Source organism: Anopheles nili, chromosome 3 (genome assembly GCF_943737925.1).
Source record: "Anopheles nili chromosome 3, idAnoNiliSN_F5_01, whole genome shotgun sequence".
Lineage (NCBI taxonomy): Eukaryota > Metazoa > Arthropoda > Insecta > Diptera > Culicidae > Anopheles > Anopheles nili.
In genome coordinates this window covers 11414630-11433429 of record NC_071292.1, presented here as the reverse complement: position 1 = coordinate 11433429, position 18800 = coordinate 11414630, and the positions used below count along the sequence as shown (strand labels likewise).

At 50.9% G+C, this 18800-nt stretch overlaps 2 protein-coding genes across 2 annotated transcripts; one reads left to right on the top strand and one right to left on the bottom strand.

Annotated features, from left to right (window-relative positions):
- Nucleotides 1–314: 314 nt before the first annotated feature.
- Nucleotides 315–14264, bottom strand: LOC128726837 (protein obstructor-E). Its single transcript, XM_053820672.1, has 4 exons — nucleotides 14177–14264; nucleotides 1213–1590; nucleotides 731–1124; nucleotides 315–666 (listed from the first exon to the last, which is right to left on the bottom strand). Exons 1-4 carry the CDS (start codon nucleotides 14262–14264, stop codon nucleotides 513–515), a joined length of 1014 nt encoding a protein of 337 aa, XP_053676647.1. The 3' UTR covers nucleotides 315–512.
- LOC128726836 (neprilysin-1-like) lies at nucleotides 8512–12283 on the top strand. Its single transcript, XM_053820671.1, has 9 exons — nucleotides 8512–9167; nucleotides 9584–9711; nucleotides 9844–9961; nucleotides 10027–10232; nucleotides 10300–10590; nucleotides 10670–11173; nucleotides 11251–11413; nucleotides 11478–11794; nucleotides 11861–12283. Exons 1-9 carry the CDS (start codon nucleotides 8612–8614, stop codon nucleotides 12131–12133), a joined length of 2556 nt encoding a protein of 851 aa, XP_053676646.1. The 5' UTR covers nucleotides 8512–8611; the 3' UTR covers nucleotides 12134–12283.
- Nucleotides 14265–18800: the final 4536 nt, after the last annotated feature.

The window sequence follows — 18800 nt, the reverse complement described above, 5'->3', positions numbered from 1 at the left end:
ATGTTAGTCCCCATTCGCATCAGCCAGTTTAATGTGCATAAAATAATCGCATTCTAATTGCCAACAGCGTCGGAAACTGATCACAATTGTGGTTCGTGCTTGGAAACACCGCATGTTAAGTGCAAACTCATGTTGAGTGCTTCATTACTGTTGATTTTTCTTCTCTACGTGTGTCACACATGGGGATGTGAAACTCACGATTCTTTGTCCTGTATTAAACAATCGTCTCGTCAATCCCCACAAAATGGAAAAGCATTCGTTACTGCTAGATGTGATTCACCGTTATTGAAAGATTTACCATTTTTTTTGGATAAAAATACTTTTATTCAACATATTGATTGTCTTGAAAACATTGCACTCGAGTGGAGGTTGCTGCTTGCTTGGATTCAATCGCACCACCGCAACAGGACTTTCTTTCGAAATCGCAGCAACCACATCCCACCTCGAAGGACACGACTAGCCACAGCAAAGGGGCGTCATGAAACAACGGACAAAAGAGTCCGCTTGCGCTTCTACTCCTGCTCAACGGAAGGTTGCTTCGGTCGCTTTGAAGGCCGCCGCCGAGACACCTTCGAGGGGCTGTTCGCTGGCTTTGGTTTCGGTGTCGGTGGGTTCTCGAGCTCCTCTAGCTGCTTATCGGTGAGCCGATCCTTGTACCAGTCAGCGCTGCGAAAAGCAATGGAAGTCATTAATGCAGTGTACGGCAGCGAAGTTACCATTGTTCACTTACCAATCCGGCACCTTGCGGGCCCACTCGCAGTGTTTAGCGACGTCGTCAAAGGCTTGACCGAGTTTGCAGCCGTTTCGGCGAGGTGTTTCACCGTTAATGCATACGTAGAAGAACTGACAATCGTCCGGGTCGGCGTAACGGGGATGGGTGGCTGCTTCGGTTTCGTTCACCTTCGGGCAGCTGAACTTGAACACGTCCTCCGACGAGCAGCCCTTCTTTTGGGCCTCATCCGGCCAGGTGCAGATACCGGTGCGAGGATTAAACACCAACCCTTCTGGGCACGTGATCATGTTGAACATACCATCGACGCAGTAGTAGAACTTATCGCAAGCTCCCGTCTCGCTGGCAAAGTATCCGTTTTGGCGCGGACAGTGTAGGGAAGGTTTCGGTGTTTCTACCCAACGAGGTGAAGATGATGTTAGAGACGTTAGAGAGCTCCGAAGACGTTTCAGACGTTAGAGAATCCTAGAGAAACAACTTACGATACTTCGGACGCTTGCTGCAATCGATGTTGAAGGGCAGATCGCACTTCTCCTGCTCGGAGTCGTAGTCGTTGAACACCATACCGTCCGGGCAGAGCTTCTCCGTGAGCTGACCATCGCGGCATTGGTAGTACTTATCGCACTGTTCCGCATCCGCGAAGTAACCGTTCGGTTCGGGGCAGTTCTCCGACAGTTCCGGGTCGATCTCGTCTGAACTGCCCGCTGCCTGTACAGGTCCTTGTTGTCTCACCGTACTGCGGACGGGTGCTTCCGCTGGAGCCACCGATTCTCGGTTGCGTATCGGTGCCACCGGGCTGCCCGGTGTTCGCCTATTCAGCTCATACTGCCTGCGAAGCTGCGTCTGGGCAGTGGAAAGTCCTGCGGATCGGGAAGAAAAGATCTCATGAAACGAAAGTCCGACAGCTGCCGTCAGATGTCAGCACCATTGGCATCGGCGCTAATCCCCACCGACATTTCTCAGACATCCTGGCACACGTGTCCGTTCCCTTACTAAGTTTGTGATCGTTTATTTTGATCACCGCAAATATCGCCCACCGCTCAATCGATCCGGTGGGGCCATAAATCAACCGGCGTGGTAAAGAACTCGACACGCTGCTGCTATAAATATGCTGCCCCCTTTAAAAAGATCGCTCCAGAGTTGGCCCCGTTCCAGCGCGTGGCCCTTTGCTCGGTCCGAATTTTCGTCCGACTCGTGGCCACCTCGCCGAGTGACCGCAGGCAGGTAAAGGGAGACTCGAGCGAATAATTAAGGTATCCAATCCGGTGGGGAAGGCGTTTGCGAAATTTCACTTTCAATTAGTAACCGCCACCGGTGAGCGACGGTTTCGTTAAATGGTTTTCACATCGCTCGCTAAACTTAGCACCCGAAGGGGGTTGGGGTGCACCGGTAAGGGCACCGGACCCGGTCGAGCCGGTCTGGACGGCGCAAAAATAAATATCAAGGTCCCTTGGAAGGGCCACAAGCGCGCGAGCTCGATCACGCGGCCGCTATGTCGCCGGACACCGGCAGGCTCGCAGTTTGTGCTGCGATCGCGCTCGGAAGTGGTGCGATAAAGTGCAGTTGTGGTCTGGCCGGAATTGGGAAGTGACTCCTTCGAATCTGCGGTTTATCGAAGCTCATGTGAGGTCGAGGCTAGAGCCGGGATTAGCCCAATAAAAGAACACTAACCGTTTCGAGTGGCGAATCTTGTGGTTTAAACCTCCTCTATGAAATTGCAGGACCTTTCCGATAAAAATATAATTATAGACTGTGTGTCGGCACGGGAGCAAAAATGCATGTCTCAGCTCATAAAACATGCACATAAATTCAACCAGCGAAAAGCATCGTACAAATTGCACTTAATTACCGCTTCCCATTACGCGCGCGATTTATTCGATCCGGCAAGCGAAGAAAAAGCCAACCAGAAAAAGGTCAACCGGTGGCGGTCAACCCGCAGTCGTCTTCCTTGAGTTACGATCGCTCTTGCTGTTGCCGGGAGTCGTTTATTTTTCTCGTTCTCCTGCTTGCGGGTTCTTTTGCTTCAGCCCGTTCCAGAATATATCCTCAGACGGCACGTGTGGTGCAGAAAAAGGGCGTGACGTTTTTGTCGTTCCCGCGATCAAATTGGTCCCGATTCGGTTAACAAGTGGCCGTGATCTTTGCGTGACGTTGCAGATTGTGTGGGAACGGTTGTTCCATTTCGTGCAGCACCGGCAGCAGCAGATAATCGATACGGTACAACAGCAACGATCGATGTTTGGTTTGCGGAATAATTCGGCTTCGGTAATGAAAAAAAGGACCTTTAAGTGATGTACTCGAAGCGAGAGGGAAAAAACCCACTAATTTCAATCATAATTCCCTACGTCATACGTCGTCATCATCGCCGTCTTACGTAGAATCATCGCTCGCTCCGTCTTCAAGGGGTCGTTTAATGTGTGTCAAAAGTGCTATTGGCGATGGCGTGCCTTATTGAGAAGTACACCCAAATTCGCGCTCGAAAAAAACAATTTTTTTGTATAGCAATCTATTTTGCCAACCCCATCAAAGTGCCTGTGTCCGTGTCCGTATGATTTATCGTGTGGTTGGCTGTGGGGTTTGTATTTCCAATTATTTGTCCACCGAAGGAACCATCGGTGGTTCGTCGTTACGCACGTGCACACCCTTGAATCAACCAAAGCTGCAACCGGTTTTCGGTTGCGATCATCCGGTTTCATTGTTGCTCGAACACTAAAGGCGAACCCCGAAAAGCCACACCAGTTGAATTAAATCAAATAAAGAAGATCGTCCATGGCTGGTGCTGTTGCCCCGACATTCCGGCAAATTCTCATCGTGACGACACCCCTGCGATGAAGCTGCAGAATGAAGGTTGACTTTAATCGCGCCACCAAGAGAAGCACACAGTTGATCAAACATCCCTGAGGACCGTCGGTGTGCTACAGTTATGGGGCCGTACGCGTGCAACCGCGAAACAGACCAGTCGTGCTTTATCGGTATCGCGGTATCGTAATTACACGATAACATGGCAGATGTTATCAGCAGGTCGACATAGACGGGAGAAGTGTTTGGAGAACATTTCGTACCAATACACACTCACACCCCGTAGAAGTGATCGGTCAGTTGTCGCCACCTTTGGCGGTGGACCGATGATGATACCGACGCGTGGACCGGTTGGCAATGATTTGAATTTAATCGAAACCGAAAATAGACTCCCCCGTCAAAAGGGGTGACGGGTGCGATAGCATCGAGGGGGAGCGAGAGAGTGGGATTGGAAAATTGATTGACGAATAACGCGAGTGAGAGAAGCGTGCAGTGATGTAGACTAAAATGCAGGATGAAACTCACCGGCTTGGGGTGGCCTCGTTTTGGTGACAGTGACCTTGGGATTAGCCGTAATGCGTATCGATGGTAATGAAAGTAAATGAGGGAGAGAAAGAAGCCCGCTAAGGGATGGGAAAACGCGATGGCGATAATCGGGCCCTCGTCGTTTATGACACGACTTCAATCGGGTCGTTAGCGTTGTCGGAAGCATAGCCATAAATAGATAAGCATGGGAAGGGACAAAAAAGGTGAATCTGTTTCGACGCCACAGAAAATATGCAATTATGAATGTTTAATGAAACGGTGCTCTTTGTTTTGAAATTCAGCACAAAAAACCACTCCCTGCAGGACAATAAAGTCGAAATCCTTTGAGGAGCAAGCCGGGAAACGAAACCCCCTACTTAGCCATTAACAAAGCACGTACACAATAAACGTAAACCCTGCTGGGGATTTCATTACTGGAACAATGTTCGTGTGCTTTTTTTTTCTACGACATGCGCTCCAGATGTGCCCCTGAATATTCCCAGCGGGACGTTCGGCCATGAATTGGATTTCTTGTGGTGGTTTCTTACACGGCACGGCGGGGCTAACTGTACCTTTAACGCCGGACTGCACCCCATCAATATTCCGATGTGTACCAACCATTATTGCACAGGGGAAAAATCACAAAAACCAATTACGACGCATTTAGCGAGGCGTCCTTGGTGGTCGGTAGACGAGAAAAAAATGAGGTAAAACGATACGCAAATATTGCCTGAATACGGAGGCGAAACAATAAATAAAAATTTGCCCCTTCCTATGCGATCGTTTGTAAATAGGATGAAGGGGGACCATTAAATGTGCCACTGAGTCATCAGTCAAGATGCTGCCATTATACGAAGCATTAAATAGCATGCTGGATTAACGGTTACTAAATTATTTCGAATTATTTGAGGATACACTGAGTTTACACGATCATGAACCCACAAATCCTTAATAGTGAGGCAAATATTTTTAGCAACATAACAATTAAACAGGATGCACGTTAATCCTTCGGACGGGTCGCATTTTCCGTTGCAAACGCATCAAAGCAACCCGCGTGTTCGCGATGCCATTCTCACCCCTTAATTTGCACCCCATTCGCTGAGAGAGAGAGAGCGAGACGATGCGAGTGTGTGAGAAAGAGAGCACGCGAGTGAGCGGAAAAGCGAGAGAAAAATCTCACCCGAGATCGAAATGGCGCGATGCTGAGCGTAAGCGAACAAGCCACAACCAGGCGTCTCCCTCACGCGAGCTAGTATACGCCGCCGCGCGACTACTAAGTGGCGGTTCGTCGGTGAAGCAAAAAGGATCGCACTCACACACCGACACACCATGTGGGGAGCTGTGTCGTTTTCTTCTCAGCAACCGAAAAGAAGACGCCGCGGAACCGTGCGTGCCTGACGGCGCTGTCGGATGCGAACGCTGCGTCGTGCTGGTCGCGTTTTGGGGGCTGCGCTGCGTGTTCGTGTTTGCCGTCCTGTTTTGTGTGTGTGTGTGTGCTTTTGGTCGATCGGATCCCCAATCCGGTTTGACGGTGCTCCCCAAAAAAACGTGTGTCCAATTAGTGTACCCCCGCGGTACCGGACAGTGACACCAAACGTGCTGTAAGTGAAGTGTCCCTGTCGGTCACCGACGTCGAGTCCTTCTCGTCCTTTCGCGCGTACGTGTGTGCCAACGTGTGTGTGTGTGTTTGTGTCCAAGAAAAAGGAGAACCTCTCGCAGCAATTGGGCGAGTGTGACCGGGAAGGACATCGCAAGCAGCTCGTTAGTGACGATTTGTTGACACACCAGCGTTCGTCCTTCTCGGGACGTTGCGTGCGCTTGAGTGGTGCGCTTGCCACGTATCCTTGCCACACCGTACCGCCCGGGCACTAGCGAGGCCATCGACACCGAGAAGGCGTCACTTTTGCCATGCACCTCATAATTATCTCGCCCCGTACGTAGCAGGGCGCGTTGCTACGCCCGCCAGTGGCCACGTAATGGTCGCGTAAATTAACCACACACCGAGTCCGTGTTCCGAAGCGTGCCCAAGCACACGCCACCGGTGTGACGAGATGACAATGGCCCGCCGGGGCACATAAAAGGGCACCATATCACGGCACATTTGTGCGAGATGGGCTGCCACCAAAGAGCTGTCAAAGTGATCAAACAAACGAACGAACGAACTAACGAACAAGAAGACGTGTGAGAGTCACCCCCAGGGGAGGGATGTGATGGGGTCGCTTCCGGAGAACCGGCTCGGGGGGAGGGAGAGGGCGAGTTCGGTGAGCAAGCGGGCACTATTAAGTGCATAAATACGGCTGACTTGCGCGCTGTTTGGTGTGTTATTGTTATGTCGTTTATGTCACTTGATAGCGGTAGCGGATAACGCGCGGATGACGCAGACACGCGGTCTAGCACGACCCAATCCGACTCCGGCAGGATGTCAAGGTGGTGCGTTTCTTTTTTTTTTCTTTTCTCTTTTTTTGGGAGTGCGTTACGCGTGGGGACATGTTTCCGTAAGGAAGCCCACCAACAGAGGGTACAGATGTTGCTGACGGCGACGATGATAACGATGATGATGTTGATGATATCGGTGATGATGGTGATGCGAGAACCGATGGAACGCGGGCGCCCAGTGCGCATGGGCGGTCGCGCTTTCGGATGAAATCGAGAGTGGTACTTTGTCATTCTGCGTTGGTACCGCTGGTCGCAGTCGCTGGTGGTGTATTTTCGTAAGTTTGGCACCCCTTTTGGGTCACTCGTAGTAGCCGCAGTTGTTGGGCACGGTGTTCCACACCGTTCGAGGAGTTAATCCGGTTCCAGGTTGGGCTCCCAAATTCCGAGCCTCCCAAAAGGATCCCATCGCTCGGTGAAGCACGTTGTGCGTGACACTTCCCACGTTCTCTGAAGGCGCGAGACCACAAAGCAATCCTTGTTGCAATACGGTGAGAGTGGGAAATACGTACACCACTACAAGCGCTCGGTCTTTAAGGACATCGCTGCTTGTGTGTATGTGGGGGAGTCCTTTCTTTCAACTGTGGTGGAGGAAAACCCCCCAGCTGAGTTAGTGTTGGTGAGACGAGCCTACTAACGTCCACTAGCACAAGCGAACGGAGAAAAAGGCTCGTCTCGTGGTGCAGCACAAATCAACAGGTTGAAAATATCCCGAGCCCCCCCTTAACTTCGGAATAGCAACTCAAGGTGTGTGTGTGTGTGCGTTCGGGCAAGGATACGCTATTAATGTTGACGTACCGCGCTTGGGAGGCGCCAGTGTGTTAGCTGGTTCTACTGAAAACCGACCGTGGAAAATCGGCCGCTCCACGCGAGTCCTGCTTCTGTGCCCTGTGCGTTCGGTTCGTTTGTTCGTGCGAGTGCGCTCGAGCCAACGTTAGGCTAGGTCATTAAATATTTAGCGCTGACTTTGGCGAGGAGCGACACCTAATCGATTGCGGGAGTCCTTTAAGGGGAGGGAAAAAACCGGAAACGGAGTGCTCGGAAACCGGGGAATCGTCCCGTACGGAAGGTATCCGTTTCCGTTTCCGGTGCTCCACTGACCTACTGGTACAGTTTTTCGCGGCTGACGTCTGCGTGCCAGTAGCACCAACGTCAAAGCTCGTCACCTCCTTTCCGGCAGGCTCACTTCCGGCGGGTTGTTTTGTGGAAGGGAGAAAACCCACCGTGGGCTAAATACCGAGAACGTCAGGAAATTAACAGTCCGAGAAGCCAACGCGAGCCGTGGCGAGTTTTCTTGCAGCCATTTTGAAGCAAAAGGGTGATGGACGCGACCAGGCAACAGGTTGGTGGTTGAGAAGTGAGATGATAATTTTCAACCACCCTCTGCACAACATCTGCGTCCGGGTGTCACAAGCATTGGGGTAAACTCCACGCTCCGATAGTGGCGGCTGCGTTGACATCCAAGTTGACATCGAACACGCATCTCGTCCCGGCATCTAAGTCGGCATTGACGAACACGCAGCCGGCCTGATAACGGTGTGGCCTGGCTGTCTTGGTGATGAAGGTGGGCCTCGGAAGGTGGACATGTACCTTTTTAACATCGGTCTGTTGTGTTTGCCTTTCGGTAGGTTGCAGTAGTTGCGCGGCATCGGCGGTGTTCTCGGCAAACATTGGACCTTTAGCGGTGTGACAGCTGGTCCGTCGGTGGACAGTCGTTCCTTTCCAGTCATAGCCTGCTGTGTGTGTTTGTTCTCGTGTCAATAGAGTGTGTTGTCCGGGGAACGTGTGCCAGCAGGATGCCGTGATAATGATGACACGTGCTGAAACCGTTAGACTACATCGCAGTCACACGGTTGAGACGGAGGCCATCAAAACCAGCGCGCTAATTCAACCCCGTACGTGAATGGACGATAATCGTCAGTGATTTGAGCGTGCGTGCGTTTAAAATTCGCGCCAAAGGTGATGTGAGAAGAATCGTTCCTCCGTGCTTGGCTTTAGTGCGTGCGAGCAGTGGTTGAGTGGTGGCGTATCGTGTGACAAACGCACGTCAAAAAATCCAAACGTTCGCTTGTGCCGGTGAAAAGTGGACCGGGAAACTCCCCGGGCGGCGGGGAGGCCAGCGCGATGGCAGCCCGTGCCGAAGAGCTCCATCTGCCGGCGCGTAACGGTGACAAAGCGAGTGTGGGTCAGGATTCGGCCAACGGGTATCTACTGCGGACAGACGGGATCGAAGGTGTGATGGTCGTGATGGAACCGGCCCGGGACATTGAAGCGTCCGGGCCGTTGTTGCTGCGTAATTCAACCCCCGATCGGTCACCCGTACCGGTGGTGGTGAGCTTCGGCGGGCCCGGAATGGCCACCAAAACCAGCACAACGTTGGCGACGGCATCGGGCCACGGCCGGGGCAGTGCTAGTGGTGCGGGTCCTGCCGGGGGGAAAAATCCTCGCAGCATTACACCGAGCCGATGGAGCTTGGTGGGACCGAGATTGTCGGCAATATTCGGGAGACCGACTATGCTAGTCGTGGGTGTCCTGATTGGTGTCCTGCTGGTGTATCTCGTCGGGCGCTATCAAGCGCTGGAAGGAGACCAATGTGGTCGCGATTCGTACGGGCCTGGATGCGCGGATCCTGACACGAGAACGGGCAACATTTGCCTCACGGACGAGTGCGTCCGGACAGGTGAGTTATGATAAATGGAGGGCCGCTCCTTTTTGCCGCAAGGGCATCCATTAATCATCGGGTGCATCGTTTCGCGGGAAAGTGCACCCTTTTGGAGGGATGAGATTGTGTCCTTCGGAAGGGCGCTCGGTGCGATGCACATTAAGGAAGGTGACGGCGTAGAAAATTAGCTTCGTAATTGAATCGTTCCATGATGCGATTAGTCGTGGACTGTCCTGGTACACGAAGAGCTGATGGGTTGCCTTAAGGGACGAATAGGATGGTTTCGTGTTCCTGCACGTGGGGGTGGTTTTCCTTCTCGTCCTGCGAAATGTGCGGTGTCAGGATGGGCATCATCTGAGGCGTCATTTCTCATACCAGCTTCTTCTGTGGTTTTTTTTTATTTACTTCGCCGCTCCTTCACATCTCCAACGCAGCATCGTCCCTGCTAGCCGCCATGGATCGGACGGCGGATCCGTGCAAGGACTTCTTTCAGTTCGCGTGTGGTACGTGGAACAGGATGCACGTGATACCGGAGGATCGAAGCTCTATCAGCACGTTCGAGGTGGGTAATTTCTTCCAGCAACTTCCGTATTCCGCCAGGCGGTGATGATTGATGATACCGGGCGGTTGTACTACGTTGTGCTTTTTTGGTCTCTCACGTTTGCCTTCCCATTTTATACCTCCACCCCAAAAGGTGCTTGCAGATCAGCAGCAGGCAATACTGAAGGGCGTCCTGGAAGAGCCAGTCAACAAGGAGGACAACCGGGCGACAAAAAAGGCGAAAGCTTTCTACAAAAGCTGCATGAACTTGGGTAAGTTTGGAGCTTTTTAGGGTGTCCAACGCTTTCGTCACTTCGGTTTCCCATTTTTTTTCCAGAGCAAATCCGCAAACGTGACGTGCAGGCGTTGCGGAAATCGCTACAAAAACTAGGCGGATGGCCCGTGATCGAGAAGAACTGGACAGTGCCAAATAGCACCATCGAGCATTTGCTTGGGAAGCTGACGGGCGAGTACGACGAGCCGGGACTGGTCGAGCTGTACGTTGGTGCGGACGACAAGAACTCCTCGATGAACATCATACAGGTAGGCGCCCCTGACCGAGCTCCTCGAGGACTGGCTAATCACCCTTGCTGCCTAACTGCCCTTTCAGGTTGATCAACTGCTGTTGGCGTTACCGTCGCGCGATTACTACCTGAAGGAGAGCAGCGAGGGCGACATGAAGGCGTACCACCGGTACATGACACAGATCGCGATCCTGATGGGCGCGGACAAGGACAAAGCGGCCGAGGAGCTGCAGCGGATCGTCGAGTTTGAGGTGCGGCTTGCAAACGCCACCCTGCCGGAGGCCGACCGGCATGATACGAGTGCCATTTACACGAAGATCACTCTGCCAGAGCTGCAGCGGCGTGTACCGCAGATTAACTGGAAGGAGTACCTACAGGTGGAGGGCTTTCTGCGATGGGTGTTTGATTCTGCGATGTTCTGCTAACTCTCTCTCTCTCTCTGTCTCTCTGCCGTAGACGACACTTGGTGCGGTGGAGCTGCACCCGAACGAGTCGATCGTGAGCTATGCGATGCCGTATCTGGTGGAGTTGGGCAAGATACTGCGTGACACAGATCGGCGAATCGTGCACAACTACGCCATCTGGCGGCTGGTGATGTCGATCATGACGCACATGATCGATGACTATCAGAAGGAGCGCGTCGAGTTCCGGCGGAAACTTCTTGGCATCCAATCGGAACGGAACCGGTGGTCACAGTGTGTTGAGTGGACGAACAAGAAGCTTGGAATGGCTGTAGGTGCCCTCTTCATAAGGGATAACTTTAACCAAGAGAGCAAGGAGACAGCCCTCACGATGATTCACACGATCCGGGAGGCGTTTAACGAGCTGCTGGCGGACATCGACTGGATGGACGATGAGACGCGAGCGGTCGCGAAGGAGAAAGCGGATGCGATGAACGAGCGGATCGGTTATCCTGACATCCTGACGAATGCGGACGAGCTCGAGAAGGAGTACGTTAATGTAGGTGTTGCGCGGGTGTGATGAAGAGTTTTCAAAAGAAGTGCATCCTAATTGATGGGGTTTTTGCGTATTTTCAGCTCACGATCCACGGAGAGGTTTTTTTGGAGAACATTTTGAGTATCTTGAAGTGGGAAGCTGAACGGAATTTGCAGTTGTTGCGCAAACCGGTCGACAAGAACAAGTGGGCAACGGAGCCTGCTGTCGTAAATGCGTTCTACAACCCCAACAAAAACGATATTGGTAAGGGAGTGGCCTGGCGTTCTTTTTTGACTCAGCTGATGCACTAACACTCCTTCCATTGCAGTTTTTCCGGCTGGTATCCTGCAGCCATTGTTCTACAGCCAGAACTTCCCAAAATCGCTCAACTACGGTGGCATCGGTGTGGTGATCGGGCACGAGATCACGCACGGTTTCGACGACAAAGGTCGCCAGTTCGATAAGGATGGCAACATGATGCAGTGGTGGAATAACGCCACCATTAAGACATTCCGCGAGCGGGCTCAGTGCATCATCGATCAGTATTCGCGCTACAAAATCGACGAAGTCGGTCTCTATATGGATGGTCGGATGACGCAGGGCGAGAATATCGCCGATAACGGTGGTCTTAAGCAGTCCTATCGGGTACGCAAGAGGACTTACGTCCTTTAGGACTTCCACTAACTTCGGCTCTCTCTTTCTCTCTTTTAGGCCTACCGGAAGTGGGTGAGCCAGCATGGCTCGGAAGCGGACCTGCCTGGTCTGAACATGACACACGACCAGCTGTTCTTTCTCAACTACGCCCAGATCTGGTGCGGTTCGATGCGCCCGGAGGACGCTCTCACCAAGATACGCTCGTCGGTACACTCGCCGGGCATAATACGTGTGGTTGGGCCACTGTCCAACTCCCGGGACTTTGCGGAGGCGTACCGGTGTCCGCTCGGGTCGCCCATGAACCCCGTCAGCAAGTGCAGTGTGTGGTAAGCACGGGCTGCCGGGGTTTCGCTTTCTGTTTGTTTTATTTTGTAACTGTAATAACATTACGATAATTATTATCGCTACTCTTATGATTGCTGTAACTACTATCAGTTTCGTACAAAACGCACATATCAACAGTTGAATAGTTGAGCTATGTTTGTTCTAATCGATCGGCTTTATATAGTGTTTCTTTTGTTTCGAGTTTAACATCCGAACGGGGTACGAACGAATGCACAGTTCTGTAAGCCGTTCATATTGATCAGGTATTAGATAGAAGGCTAATTAGATGTTGAAAGGGACTCAGAAAGGGACTATAAAAGGAAGGTCGTAGCGTAGAAAGTGAGAATTCAAATGCATTCATCAACAGTTCGTATGAATATTTATTGATCGAACTATCGCACGATCATTAGGACGAGATCTAGCGGTTTCAGTACCTTTTTTAGCTCAAAGCTATACAGAAGCGATTGCAATTAGAATGTCTGGATATCGCTCGCTAGTGTAGAAAATCATTCTCTCAGGCAAATGATCGTTTGTTCAACTGTCAAACGATCGTCACCATATCTCCATCCACAGCGCTCCGATCTGCTTTAACTTGAGTACTCCTTCGTGACAGCTCGGGAACCATTTCCTGATCGCGAACACGAGCGTAATGGCACTCCTTTTGTTTGCCTTTCGCCAGACAAACACCGGTTTCGTTTAGTTAATTGCAGCAGTACGTTAACCTTTGCGCACACGCAAAAAGCCTGCCCCGGCGACCTGATAAAGCGAAAGCGCGTGCCTTCGAGCAGACTCAAGGTTACGCAGTCAGGAAATCTGGGCGGCCCGGTTGTCCTTGCCGTTCTGCCTTCTCTTGCCTTCCTCGTACCCGATGACGCGACCTTCGATCGATGATGGGTGCTCAACTCAACTGGCCGAGTCTCCCACCACCCCATCAAACCACCCCTCTAACTACCTTTGTGTGTGTGTATCGATACGCTGTTCCAGCGCGATGAGCACCATGGCGTCGATTCGTTGCGTGAAATGTTCCGAAACCAACGGCAACGTTTTTTGGTGGATTTGAAACGAACCGGGCAGGCAACCAGGCGGGGCAATCTTATGTCATAGTTACGGTTTGACTCGAAAAAACCAATAACCGGTTCCGAGGGCGAACCGGGGCACCCGTTAACCGAACGAGTGTGTGTGGGAGGGATGTGTAAGAGGGAGTCCAGTTGTCGAAAATCGTCCTCTCAAGCCCACCGACCTGGCCCCGCGGGAGAGCTTTTTTTTCCATTAGTTGTGCCAATAAGTGCACGGAACCGAGCTGAACCTTGGCATGCCAACGAGCAAGGGTTGGCAATAGAGTGAACAAAAAAAAAACCATAGGAAGGAATTAACCACAAACGAACCGTACCGGTTGAAAAGGGGTGTGCTGTGGTTTTAATGGTTTTACGACTCGCGTTTTTCTTTTTGCGCACCACTCTCCCTCTCTCTCTCTCATTCTTTCAACCACATGCAGCAAGGGAGGCGTAGGAGGCGCACGAATCTCCTGTCGGTGGTGGTGGGTCGCCGTGAGCGTGATCGGTTCACTTTCTAAAGCAATCGGAGGGTGTGAATTACGGCCCCAGCCTGCTTCGATGTGCATTTTGTTTCCCGCAGCTTACTGCAATCAGAGGCGCGTCACAACAATTAGTAGAGAGATGCACAGCTTGAAGCTACCAGGCGGGCAAACGTTTTAAATTCAATTGCCACAGCGCGAAACCCGAAATGAGAGGAAACGGAAGATAAATAATGGCACTTTTGGGGCATCGCAAATGAGCGAGCAATATGCTTTTCCACACTTATCGCTACGAGCACCATTTTCCAGGCTTTCTCTCATCGTGTTTTTCACACACTTTGGTCAAAATGGGGTACGAAATCAAGCTCTCCACCGACCACACGATCCCGGAAGCTTTTCATCCCCCATGCACGGCTGCGCATTGAGACCCCTGGTAGACAAAAATATTTTCGCCACGTGTATAATCGAATATGCACTGTGTTTATGGGTGTATGTGCGCCACCGTCAAAACTCACCGAAGATCACACTGAGGAGCACCAGGAAACTGAAACTAAACTTGGCCGCTGCTTTCATCTTGACGGTCGCCTCACGACTAATAATCATTACAATATATTGTTTGAAATATCAACAACCGGAGGCTCTAGCCGCAGCGGCTTCGAGAAGGGGCAGCCCACGTCGACCCCCTCGACCGCTGTGTGTGTGTGCGTTTTTTTGGGGGAGGGAGGGTGGTCCAAGGGTGGGAGGTGAGAGGGAGTTGGCCGGGTCTAGGTGGAGCTAGTGGGAAGTGGTTATACCACCGACATCGACCTACCAACCGGTCCGATACCGATCCGCAGCGTTTCGCCCGTAGGCCAGAGGTTCGTCGCTTGTGTCTTCGCTTGAGTCTTTCGTTTGTTCGTTGGGCCGTCGATGTAGGGTGAATGTCACTCACGGTAAAGCTTTTGTTTCGTGCCCGTTTCGCTGTCGGTGTTGGTGAGCGGTGCTCGTAGAGGGTGGTGAAAAAGTTCACACCCCACCTGGGGGGGTTGATTCGATTTACGCGTGCTGGCACCGTTTTCTCTGTCACTCTTAGTGGTTTGCTTGACCGCGCGAGCTGTCGGTTGGGTTCCGCGTTCGTCTCAAAACAACTTTGTCTTGCGCATCTGCGCGAAGGAAAAGGTTACGGAAAATACAGACACACACACGTGCGCGACGTCGATCTGTTCGTACCGGAGCGAAAAACCCGTTTGGTTCCGATCCGGTGGCCGATTGATCGCGGTTGCTGCATCCGTTGAACGCGGTGGGTTTCCATGGGGAAAAAGTGGCACAAGGAAGCTTTGGGGTGGGGAATGAAAGCATGCACGCTAGCCGTAGAGAGAAAGAGAAAAAGAGAGAGAGAGAGACCGAGAAATTATGAACCGGAATGCAAAAGCGTGTTAATGTCGAGTGATTGCATGGTGGATGGATGCTGGCGAAGAAGAGAGGCAGAAAAGAGCATCCATCCGAGGCCAGGTTCATTCATGCACTGCACATCGATTGTATGGTTTCTCAGACGCCCGGTGAAGGCACTGGTGGATGGTGGAAAAGCTCGAAAATCAAATGCATTATGCTGCCATTGGCCGGCCAATTCGTTTGAGAGGCAGTTTTCACTCTCAGCTGCCTCTTCAATGGGTAATGATCCGTAAACTTATGGCTTTAAGTTATCAAAATAAAGTCAAGCACTTTGTAGAGCATTAATTCATTTGAAATGAATTAAAAAGTAACGTATTTAATTGCGCAATGGTACATGGAAATTTTGATGTAATTTATGCATCTAATTATATCAGGTTATTTTGTGTGATGGTAATCTTTATGATGGCAAATGCACCGTAACAAGGGGCAATTTAACGCCCACTTCTTTTACTGCTTTGTGATTCATATGAGTCGCTAAAGCACCGATTGCTTGGATTGATGGATAGAAAGATGCAGCCATTGCGGAGCCTTTTAACATCCTGCATTACGTGCCAAAAAAATGCACACATTGATGCCCTTTTTATTCATCTAGCTGAGAGGCCTCTAAAAAACAAGCCTTCGTTTGCATGAGCTCGTTTGCTTACGAATGCAAAACACCATCGTTTGCAGGGTTTTTATTTGACCCTTACCGAAATGAATGTCTGGCGCAGTCCTGCAAATTTCCTTTCGCAGTTTTCCAAGGCACACATTTTTCGAAGCTTAGTCATGAAGGAGTGAAGAAGAAAGGGCATGTGAGAGACAGAAAAAGAGAGAGAGAGAGAGAGAGATGAAAGAATGGGTAAATCTCATAAAACTAAATCTCCATTTGTTATGCTTTACGACCGAAATTATGACGCAGGTCCTTCCTGTATGGTCTCACGTTGCTGCTCACATACGGCAGAATGCTACGATAAATATCGTTTTAATTCTCGTTCCCCATTCGTTTCGCGTGCACCAGCTCACGAAATCGTTGCATACGAGTCTAGGTCCATTGGGTCGTTGCAAATATTAAAAACTGCGCAGGGAATCCGGAAGGACATGCCCGTGTGTGAAGCCATTTCGTGTGAGGTCGTCGAACGACGAGAAGGTCAGTTCTGCAAGGTCCTGCGGCTGGTTAGGCCGGTTGTAAGATTTGCAGCTTTCCGTCTCCTGCAACCTGCCAGCGAGTGATGGTAATCCAAAGAAGTAGAAGAAAAAAAATGCACAAAAGGAACAAGCGACAGAGAACTAAAGCTAAAAGCTGCTTCCGTTTGGTACGAACGCGAGGACCTTGCTGCAGGACGTCATCTCACTTGAAGCCATCGGTCAATTTCGACATCCCCACCCGATGCGGCCAGCTCGTTTTTATGCCCTACGCCGTCATTGCCTTTTCCCCCTAGCACTAGTCACGGCCACGGGTGCAAGGAAACGAGCGAAAATTAATTAAGAATCTCTCGACCAAGCCCGGACATTCGACGGTGATGGAACCGGGCTTCTTCTCCATCGCTGACGCACAACTGCAGGACGATTAAAACCGGTTCCGCTGGATGGAACGGAAGACGTACATGGTGAAGGGAGGGGGGAAAAAAAGAAATAAATAAACCGGGTCACAAAAAGCGGAAGTGTTTTGCAGAAAATATGTCACATCGGCCACGGACACCCGTAGACGGACGGACGGCTCTGGAGCCGTAAATCGAGAGGGAAAAGAAACGGCGACATTTTCCTCTAACGGTAGAAGGAGAGCGCGAAAGAGTGAGAGAGAAATAATATGAACATAAACGAGTGCAAGCCTCCCCGTGGGATGGGCATGAAAAGGGACAATCGGACGATAAAAATAAATGATAGTGCCCGTCCGGATTAATTGAAATGATACGTGAGTCCGGTGCTCCCTCCCCCCGGTGGAGGTCCTGGAGACTTCCATGGGGGTCTAAGGACCTTTGCCGGTTGGGATGATAGAAAATTGTGTTTACTTTCGATTACGCCCTTTGCTGGTGCCCGTATTTTTACTGTGTACCCGATCGTGTTTAGCGACTTCTGGCTGTTTGATCGTGGCTTGGCTTTAGAAGTGGTACGCAAACGAAGAGTTCGTCCTTTGACAAAGATAGTGGAAAATTGGTTACGATAATTATTACACCACTTTCCAATAAAGCACCATGGAAAGGAAGCTTTTTACTGTTTTGTTTGTGCTCTGATGAAAAGTCTCGAACTCAAATTGAAGGGAAAAACGAGCGGTAAAATTTATTCGTTACGTTTTTCTCCCCGTTCCGTTCGAACAAATTGTTCCCAATCGCACGGACGAGAGGACGAAATCAAGATCGGACCCCCGGAAAGAAAAAAAAAACGATGACACGAGCGTGAAAACCGCAAATCAGCATCCAGCTCCCTCGTACCGATTTCGAAGTCTGATCCAAGATTGCCATGAGATCCTGTCCCGCTATCGTGATGTTTTATGCTCCATTCTTCGTGCACACATAGGCTCTGTCTCTCTTGCACAACGGTGCTAGATCCTTCCAAACTCCGCGAACGAACGGAAATAAATCAGTTTCAGCTGAGGAGATTCGGTCGGGGCTTTTTTACGAGCTTCCTTCGCCGGACATCATCAGAAGCCCGGTCGGTGCTCGTGCGTGGATGTAATCTTCTTACGAGAGCTCACAGCGCGCCATGTGCGCGTTTTGAGTTCGTCCCACAGCTCAGAGGACTGCCTGCTGGTGGCGTCGTCGTCGTCGTCGTCGCGTCAGGAAAATGCGATGCAACGCTGCAGAACCTCCCGGGCCAGTCTGGCCACGTACCGGTTGCGACTGTTGGATTTGTTTTATGATGTCGCCGGATTGAATTCGGAAGCGGTCGGAATTATTTCACCTGCTTTATATATGATCCCCTCGCCAGCGCGTCGTCTAACGCAGGGACAATCGGTCCGTCAGCGGTCGCGCCGGATTTGGTGCCGACGGAGGGATTTCCTGCAGCGAGCACATCCGGCTCCTGGTGGTCTAAGAACGACAAAAATTGGGGCATTTTCTTGTGCGAAGAGCTTCAGCCCGATAACAGACCGCGTCTAAGCAGCCGGCATTCAACGTCTTCATCATCCGCTCGGGGGCAGGTGATGGTATTTGGCGTCCGAAAGGACATGAGCGGGCGAAAGAAACAGCTTACGAGCGGCTTAAATGTGCTTAGTAGATATTGTTGGCGTGGGAAATGGCACTGTTTCCAGTTTTTGTTATGTTTCTGTTGCCAATTTAAGGACGCACGTGCTCGGTTATGATGTTATTTACAGACAACGATTGTGTGTGTGTGTGAGGATTCGTGTGAATCTAGCGCATGATTATTTGAGTCCGAGAAATTCAATGGCTGGAGGTCATTAGCTCCCCCGGTATGGGGATTTTCGAAGGAAAAAAAATCCCCCATCGTGGGAGTGTTGACATTTACCAGACGCTGCTAATGAAAGCAACTTTGAATAATATTTTCACTTCTCGATCCGCTCTCCGCTAGGATTAGCTAATGTTTTTTTTTCGCTCATGATGTGCTCCCCAATCGCTTTATGTTGCCTCCGATCATACCGTTGGTGTTTGTGTTTTGAAGGGTCTGGTCCGGGAAAAAACCGGACACGCAAGTCAAATTCATTTACTACCTAATGGTACGCAGTAAAATGAGATGTAAGAGCCCGGAATGATCCAAACAAACAACGGAGAAACA